General features: G+C 39.5%; 1 protein-coding gene across 4 annotated transcripts in view; it reads left to right on the top strand.

Moving 5' to 3' along the window:
• The first annotated feature begins 6,233 nt into the window (after positions 1 to 6,233).
• The window catches only part of LOC127938267 (1-phosphatidylinositol 4,5-bisphosphate phosphodiesterase beta-1), an 87,753-nt gene continuing 84,567 nt past the window's right edge, over positions 6,234 to 9,419 (top strand). For 2 of the 4 annotated variants that reach the window (XM_052534742.1, XM_052534741.1), the window contains exon 1: positions 6,235 to 6,495. In XM_052534742.1, the coding sequence (XP_052390702.1) occupies positions 6,397 to 6,495 (99 nt within the window). In that variant the 5' untranslated portion in view covers positions 6,235 to 6,396. Of the gene's footprint in view, positions 6,496 to 9,419 lie in introns of all 4 variants that reach the window. The other 2 variants (XM_052534740.1, XM_052534739.1) reach the window with 2 other exon arrangements.

The raw sequence follows: 9,419 nt of genomic DNA, 5'->3' as shown, positions 1-9,419 counted from the left end.
ATAGAAGACTGGGCTCCAATTAAGGCCTGTTAGCCCCAGGCCACCTGCCCTGCGTGCTGTCCAAGTGGACCCAGGGAGGCTGGATACTCACCGTACAAGTGACCCTTCGTTATCACCGCAAGGTATCCGGGTCACCTGAAAAAAAGGCTTGTCCAAACCCAAATATCAAACTTAAAACCTCCTGCTCATCTCTTTTGGGCCGAAAGCATGAGACTGGCGGATGCACATTTCTGAACACCAAGCTTCTACCAGTCCATCTCTCTTCAAAGTTCATGCATTTTAAAACTGAACAGACATCATCCTTTCCGGGATAACCGTCAGATGTCACAAACCTTTGCCCAACAATACATTGTCTTTTTCATGCAGCACATTCCTTGTCCTAGTCACCTCGTCTATGGTGACCACAGAAATAGCTTTATTAAACAATAGAAAACACAACCCTGCAATGATCAGGACATGAATCTGGGTCCCCTCGTCCTAAGTCCATCACTCTACCACTGATCCAACCAGCCACACACGAAAATCTCTCCTTAAGTGAGGGTTATTTCATGCCCTTCATCCTATGAGGGTTAGGATTAGATTGTGAATCGGATCAGGGCTAGTTTCTCTCCTTTTATAAAACAATAGACAACCTTACCCTGTAATGATTGGGAAACGAACCTTTTTTTTCTTTTCAAACTGTGTACACTAATACTACATTTACAACCACAAAGAGCTAAAAAAAAAGAAAGTTTGTTTTCAATTTTGCTTTTGTTTTTACTTTATATATTCAACAGCTCTCTCCCAATTACATTCAATCATGTACATGTGAGAGCTTTAGGTTTTGAATAACAGTGTGTATATGACATAATCAAAAATATAACATTATGGTAAAGGTGTTTACAACGTAAGACAAATGTTTGCTTTTGAAATATGTTTGTGATATTTTGACTGTGGTGATTCATTTTGAAAGAGATGTGAGGCATTTTGCATCTTGTGTGTGCAATTCTTGAATTTGTGTGTTAAGTTTTGAAAAAAAGGAAAACTTTGGAAAATGTGTGTAAGCAGTTGAAAAAAAACTGTAAATCATCTAAACCAACAACATGTATGTTAGACCCTATACCATCTAAGCTCCTAAAAGAGGTGCTTCCAGAAGTCATAGATCCTCTTCTGACTATTATTAATTCCTCATTGTCATTAGGATATGTCCCCAAAACCTTCAAACTGGCTGTTATTAAGCCTCTCATCAAAAAACCACAACTTGACCCCAAAGAACTTGTTAATTATAGACCAATCTCGAATCTCCCTTTTCTGTCCAAGATACTAGAAAAGGTGGTATCCTCATAATTATATTCCTTCTTAGAGTAAAATGTTTGTGTTCAATAATTCAATTAATTAAAAAAGTAATTTATATTTTAATATTATATTATTCATATTATTTTACAAACAAAACTAAATTAACATATGAAACAGTTTTTTGCTGATATCCCATGCTGTGACAATTTTGCGTTGTGATTAAACAATGACACCATAACTTAATTTAGCAACTTTCTTCTAAAATTAGTTGGCAAGACTGGTTCTGGAGATGCTGTTCATGTATTTAAGCTTCTGGCTCATTCATTAACAGTGTAGGAGCCATTTATATATTCACCTTCTCTGGATCGGTTAATATTGCTATTATTATTCTAGCCACTGGTTGGGAGTGTTGCACTATGTGTGACACGTCACTGGGAGCTAGATATATTTACAGGTGTTGCAATTAGTTAGGAAAGGGTGTGGATGGTGAGGAACACACGGTTCTTACCATAGCCGTGAACAGTCAGTTTACCAACAGCACGACAGCACTTTAATATTCAGCACTGGGTGAAATATAATTTTATGTAAATTATCCCTTTTTTACCTTCATAATAAACGGGAACACCACCCAAAGAGAGCCAATGTTTGGACTCAGAATTTCCTGCTACGCGTTGAGAACATGCCATCTATGCCGAGGCTTATAGAATAGCCTCAACAAACAGAGACACGCAGACAATGCAGGATCCATATTTGAATAGACTTTTCCGGATTATTATTTACAGATACTACTCCATATCATGATTTCATTTAAGTGTCATGGCCTACTTTAAATGAATTCATTCAAAATGACATTCCACGTTAAACTGTAAATTCTGTTTTTATGACTGGATTCCGTGGTCTCTACATCACAGAAATCATGGTCGTACATAAGAGGCTTCTATAAAAACAAATAAACAATCTTATTACAAATTTCTAACCATAAGCATATATAATACAGGTCAATATAAAGCTAGAATATTAGGTCATAATGTACCTGTTGGAGGTGAAGAGATGATCCATCAGTGGCCTAACCCTAACCCTGCGTTTGACACCATTGACCACAACATTCTTTTGCATAGACTTGAACACTTTGTTGGCATTAATGGAAGTGCATTACCATGGTTTAAATCATACTTATATGACCGCCATCAGTTCGTAGCAGTGAATGAAGATGTATGATATCAATCACAAGTGCAGTATGGAGTAACTCAAGGCTCAGTACTAGGGCCGCTACTCTTCACGCTTTATATGTTACCCTTGGGAGATATCATCAGGAAACATGGTGTTAGCTTTTACTGTTATGCTGATGATACGCAGCTCTATATTTCTTCGCGGCCCGGTGAAACACACCAATTTGAAAAACTAATGGAATGCATAGTCGATATAAAAACCTGGATGACGAGTAATTTCTTACTGCTAAATTCTTAAAAAACAGAGGTGTTACTTATAGAAACTCTTCATGTAATAACCTAGAAAGCTGTCTAAGACTTGATGGCTGTGGTCAATTCTTCGTCATCAGTTAGGAACAGTAGGTGTGCTATTTGATAGCAATCTTTCCTTAGAAAGCCATGTTTCTAGAATTTGTAAATCTGCATTTTTCCATCTCAAAAATATATCTAAATTATGACATATGCTCTCAATGTCAAATGCAGAAATGTGAATCCATGCATTTATGACCTTAAGGTTAGATTATTGTAATGCTTTATTGGGTGCTTGTTCTGCATGTTTGGTAAACAATCTACAGTTAGTCCAAAATGTAGCAGCTAGAGTTCTTACTAGAACGTACATCTACATTCCTGAGATGTACCTACCACTGTGTCAGAAAGAGGTGACATATTGGGTCACACCCTTACAACAACAACATCATCATCATCATCATCATCATCATCATCTGAAACCTTCATCTGCTTGACCTCACAAAAGACTTTGTGGTCAATCTCTATTTCCAATTACATGCCCAGTATTGTGAAATATGTAGGCTGTAACTAGCAGAGATGTATAGTAACGAAGTAGAACTACTTCACTACTGTACTTAAGTACTAAAAGGCGGTATCTGTACTTTACTAGAGTATTATTTTTTTCTCCTACTTCCACTTTTACTTCGGTACATATTTTCGCTGAGTTTAATACTTTTACTCCGATATTTTTTTTATGTGCTGCATCGTTACTCGTTACAATTATAATAATGTTACGAATCATTCCATTACAAACCACTGCCAGAACTGTAGATGGCAGGTTTGATGAAGCTGGCACATCATTGAGTGAAACAAGCGATTAAGAAGACTGCGTGTGCTGACTGAACTGCTGTGAAGAGAGAAATGAACACCGAGCCGAGCCAGATAATGACTCGTTCACGAGTCAAGAACCGGTTGCATCGGTTTTCGGATGACCAGTAACGTTAGTTCTTTCTGACAGTTCGATTCAATAAACCAGTTGAAGAAAACAGTTCACCGATTCTTTTGCGCTCGATGCAATGGCGTCATTGGCGTTGACTGCACATGGGCTCATAACATTAGAATCAGTTCAGAATCAATCACCAAAAGAATCAGTTCGGTTCCAGACACTCTGTGTGTCGGTTTGCTTCACGCTAAATCACACATGCGCAGTATCATCAGCTCCTCGGTTCACGAATCGGACGCGTCTGACAGAAACGGTTCTTGACTCGTGAACGAGTCATTATCTGGCTCGGCTCGGTGTTCATCTTCAGTTCTCTCTTCACATCAGTTCAGTGTACTGTTTGAGTCAATGAATTACTCCGGGGTATTGGTTTGTTTTAACTCAGAGGGAGTGTCAGACACATTAAACAAGTTAACAGCTTAATTCATCTGTGGATTAATGCGTATTGGAGACGCGAACTGTTTAAAACGATTCAGTTCGATTTGGTGGACTGTTTCAAAAATATCCGGTTAAATCGAATGATTCGTTCGCGAACCAGATATCACAAACTGCTTTGTTTTTAACTGTCTTACAACAGACACTGAAGAGAAGACAATGCTGAATAAAGTCGTAGTTTTTGCTATTTTTGGACCAAAATGTATTTTCCATGCTTCAAAAAATTCTAAATGACCCTCTGATGTCTTACGGGTTTGAAACAACATGAGGGTGAGTTATTAATGACATCATTTTGCAAATTGGGCTAACTAACCCTAGTAACCGTTTTTTTGTTTACAAGAAGTTACAGTCAAAGGAATTGTGATTGTCCTTTAGGTTAATCATTTGAAATAGTAAAAACAATATGTTCAAACTTTTGACTACTTTCTTTAATAGCTACATAACACAATACTTCTACTTTTACTTTCAGTACTTGAGTAGTAAATTTTAAAATAGACTACTTGCAATACTTAAGTACAAAAAATGTTGAATACTTTAGTACTTCTACTTAAGTGTGGTGCTTAAAGAGCACTTCAACTTCTACTCAAGTCACTTTTTTGATAGAGCACTTGTACTTTTACTCAAGTATGGTTCTCTAGTACTTTATACATCTCTGGTAACTAGTTGGAATTCCACAAAGAACTTAAAGCACTTAGTCTATAGTTTAAATGCACATAAAAAACTATTTCAATACTAACTGTTTGACAACAAATCCTCAATGGTACAGATTTACAGGGTGATCCTTTGATATGCCTTTCCAATGGCCTCTTTGTACTGTCCAATAGAAAAAGTTGTGTCAGTCCCAGGGATGTTTTTTATCTGATAGCCATCTGGATAAAGCAAGACATATTCTCCATCTTTCATGTCTTGATTTTTTTCCTCTCATTGGCTTCAAGGCATTCTTGGTCTTGCTTATGATCCCAACAGAAATCTAGACCATCAAGCAAAAATGATGGAATACAAATGTTAATACTACCTCATTAACTCAAATAACGATTAGCTTACCTTTACTGTTTTATTTGATTTCTTTTAACTTTTTGAGAACGTTTTCCTTTCAATTTATTTTAGTTCTCTGTATTTCATGAATTGAAGAACAGCTGAAGCTGACTTTGCTGGAATGGCACACACACACACACACACACACACAGACATCTGAAACAGAGAGAAAGTTCTTATAATGAACCACATGATGGAGTCAGAGCATTGAACATTAAGTGTAGCAACTCACAATCCTGTTTAAAACACTGTTCAATACATATTTTGCACTTCCAACCTCAGATGAGAAGCTTTTAAATTAAAGCCCATTAGTTAAGATTTGTTGAGTTAAGAACGTTGAGTTTTGTACTCTAAGATAAACATAACAATCATAAACCTGAGTTAAACAGAAGACCAATTAAAATGCTGTTATTAGGGTTAGGTTTATTGTTACATTTCTGTCATATTTTTACTTTAATTTAATTTCAAAGAACATTACCCAGTTAGTTAACACGTTTACTAAGGCAATATATTTGTTATCTGTAAGGGAGTTGCATTAATATCATTGTAAATACTAAATTGTAGACAAAAGGGTGAAGTGGTGAAGTATTTATTCAATTTATTTGTAGAACAAAGACTAGGTAGATTATAGAAAATGAAGACGATGGTAACACTTTATTTTATTGACCAATTCTCACTATTATCTAGTTGCTTATTAGCATGTCTATTATTAAAATATAGGTTGTTTATTAGTACTTATAAAGCACCTATTCTGCATGACCATATTCTACATTCCTAATCCGTCGCAGCAGTCATTGCACAGTATATATATTTTATATATTTTATATTAATATATACAGCATAAGCACAGACGATCTGCTCTTGGAATGAGAAAAGTTTCCGTTTACATTGTTAATACGTCAATTAGTTTTTTTTTCTTTAGCAAAAGTCTATATTTGATCTCTCATTGATTTCAAGACTGTCTAGAGAATCGCTATGTCATGGATTTAATCTTTCATATTTTCTTTGTGGGTTTGTTCACGACACGCTCCTGAACGCACTGACAATTAACAACGAGAGCGCGCATCTGATCTCTGTGCGCGTAGCAGTGAGTCCACAGCGGCACCGGTCCTGCGCACGAGCAGTGAGTCCTTTCACAGCGGCGCAGCAGTGAACGTCTCCGATCCTTTCAGAAGCAGCGCGGCAGAAGCTCACGCGCGGACACGGACGAGCCAGATGGCGGGAGCGCAGCCGGGAGTTCACGCGCTCCAGCTCAAGCGCGTTTCAGTGCCCGAGAGCCTGAGGACCGGCGACAAATTCATAAAATGGGACGATGTAAGTAACACGCATGTCTTATTTTGTTGGAAAACATTAAAAACATAGATAGCCCGAAAACGAAGCTTCTGTCGTCATTTATTCTCCCTCATGTCAGACCCGTTTGTTTAACTGACTTCTGTTAAACCAAAATGAGCAGATTGCTGGGAACCCTATTTATTCCAGCGTTTGCCTAAAGTAACTTAAACTTAAAGAGATCGTAGAAATCACTATTTTGGATCGAGTAAATAAAGATAAAGTTTGCATTTTTGGGTGATTATCATTTTTAATGCAAATATATTGTGTAGTATGGCTTTTTTATATTTTAGAAAACATGTATTTCAAACAAATGTATTCATCTTCATCTTGATCCGTTATATTGCACAATAAGGGCATGTTGTCAGGTCATATTTGCATAGCTGATTCCATTTCTTTACTAGATTGTTACTGATGTTTGTTTGGCATTATGTTTAGGCAAATTAACTATATTAATAACCATAATAATCATAACAGCTGAAAGATCCTGGAAATCTGATGATTATCTTCAATGTAATATTTCCTTGAATTCTATTTTTCCTGTCAGAAGTCACTTCTCTCCAGTCAAGAATTACCAGGTTTATCTGTACATCTCTAGCAATGCTGTGCTACAGGAGTGTTCTTCATTATCCACTGTGCCCAGCCCATGAACTGCAGAAATGAATGAACGAATGAATGAATGGTTTTATAAACCACCTGCATGTACTGAACCAGCAGACGGATTGTTTATGATCATCATTGCTGATGGTAATTCCTCATCTTTGGTGATGCTGGAACTCTAATCTTAGACTGTCACAAACTGCCCCAGCTAAATCTTTGTCAAGAGAAGCGGTATGACATGATTGTTGGCTACTTGATTATTCATCCAATAATCATCTAGTTAGTGAGGTCAACAATGATCTTAATTATACTAAGCTTCCCTCAAATCCTTCAAATAACTGAGTAATTGACTAGTCATTCAATCGATCAAACTAGCCAATTTTGAAAATCTGTGAGATTTTACTTCTTGTTGTCAAAGAGAAGCCAAAATAAAATGTATTTTTAGCAGTTCACACATTATTACCTTCTTAAGTAGAGTTGCTTTTTTATATTCCTAATTTTTAAGTCAGCTTGGATTAAAGGATCTGCTGAATTAATAAATAAATGCTGCCTGGTCTCAGGGCAAAAACGTACCTGGGGGCACTTTTTCGCATAATGTGAAATTCGTACCAAAATGTACATATCTGTAACACATCATCAGACAGGGAATCCATTTTGCAGGCTTTATTGAAAGACTCGAGGTCGTACAGGCAGGGATCAGGACCAGCAAACACAACAGTAGAGATAACCAGAATCGTCGTCAAACACAGGCAGAAGTTCAGAGGTAACAGGCAAGATTCAGAGTCCAATAAACAATCCAAGGTCAAGTGGCAGGCAGCAAAGGTTCAAGAGACGGTAAACAAACAGAACTGGTAACAGGAAATCAAATACAGGAAATAACGCTTGGAAATGTCAGCCGGAGCAAAACAAGACTTCGCGTTTGACTGATGTGATTGTGCAGCTTATATAGCCGTACTAATGAGCTGCACCTGTGTGGTGATCAGAGTCCAATGCACGGGGTAGATGGGAAGTGTAGTTGAGAGAGAGTGCATAAGAGTCAATATTCCGGAGATGGAGCCCTCTGCTGGCCAGTAGAGGGAATCACGGGGTTCGTCTCCGTGACAGAGCCCCCTCCCTGCGAGCGACTCCTGGCGCGAGATGGTAGACGACGTCGGGGTCTGCCGCGTGGTCGAGGGGCCGGTCTCTCCGGATGTAACCGATGAAACTCTGTGATTAGGTTGGGGTCTAGTATGTCATCAGCATTGACCCAGGATTGTTCCTCCGGACCGTACCCCTCCCAGTCGACCAGATACTGCAGAATGCGTCCACGACGTCTGGAGTTAAGAAGTTCTCGCACCTGGTAAGTTTCCTCAGTCTCTATCTGGACGGGCTGGGGACTCTGCTCACGGGACCTCCCCTCTCCCTCTTCTCCAGGGGCAACAGCGGGCTTGAGCAGAGATACATGAAACGTAGGAGAGATGCGATAGGTGTCAGGTAATGCAAGACGGAATGACACAGGAGTGATCTGATGTGTAATTTTGAATGGACCCACGTACCTCGGACTCAACTTCTTGCAGGGTAGTCGAAGACGGAGATCTCGGGTAGAGAGCCACACCCACTGACCTGGTTGGTATACCGGCCCAGGACGCCGACGGTGGTCAGCCTGTTCCTTTTGACGACGGATGGCTCGTTGAAGGTGTACATGGGCTTGGTTCCAAGTCTCCTCACTGCGTTGCAGCCAGTCCGTGACGGCGGGTACGTCGGTGGGTTCCCCAGACCAGGGAAACATGGGAGGCTGATAGCCTAGGATGCATCTAAAGGGGGTGATACCAGTAGCTGGCTTGACCAGAGAGTTCTGTGCGTACTCCGCCCAAAGGAGGTACTGGGCCCAATCCTCTTGGTTGGAACTACAATAAGATCTCAGGAACCGGGTGAGTTCCTGATTGAGTCTTTCGACCTGACCGTTGGATTGAGGGTGGTAACCGGAGGTCAGACTCACGTTTACATTGAGGGCTTGGAAGAAGGCTTTCCAGAGACGAGACGTGAACTGAGGACCTCTATCGGAGACGATATCTTCAGGTAGTCCGTAGAGACGGAAGACCCAGTTACATAGTAGTTCAGCAGTTTGCAGAGCAGTAGGCAGTTTGGGCAGGGGAATAAGGCGGCAGGCTTTGGAGAATCGATCAATCACAGTAAGGATGACAGTGTTACCTTGAGAGACAGGTAGATCAGTGATAAAGTCTATTGCAATGTGGGACCAAGGTCGTTGTGGAATGGGGAGTGGTTGGAGTAATCCGGCTGGCAATTGGCGTGGAGTTTTGTGCGCATTA

This window comes from Carassius gibelio, chromosome A20 (assembly GCF_023724105.1).
Source record: "Carassius gibelio isolate Cgi1373 ecotype wild population from Czech Republic chromosome A20, carGib1.2-hapl.c, whole genome shotgun sequence".
Taxonomy (NCBI): Eukaryota; Metazoa; Chordata; class Actinopteri; order Cypriniformes; family Cyprinidae; genus Carassius; species Carassius gibelio.
The sequence above is the reverse complement of the archived record's forward strand: the minus strand, read 5'-3'. Positions and strand labels throughout refer to the sequence as shown.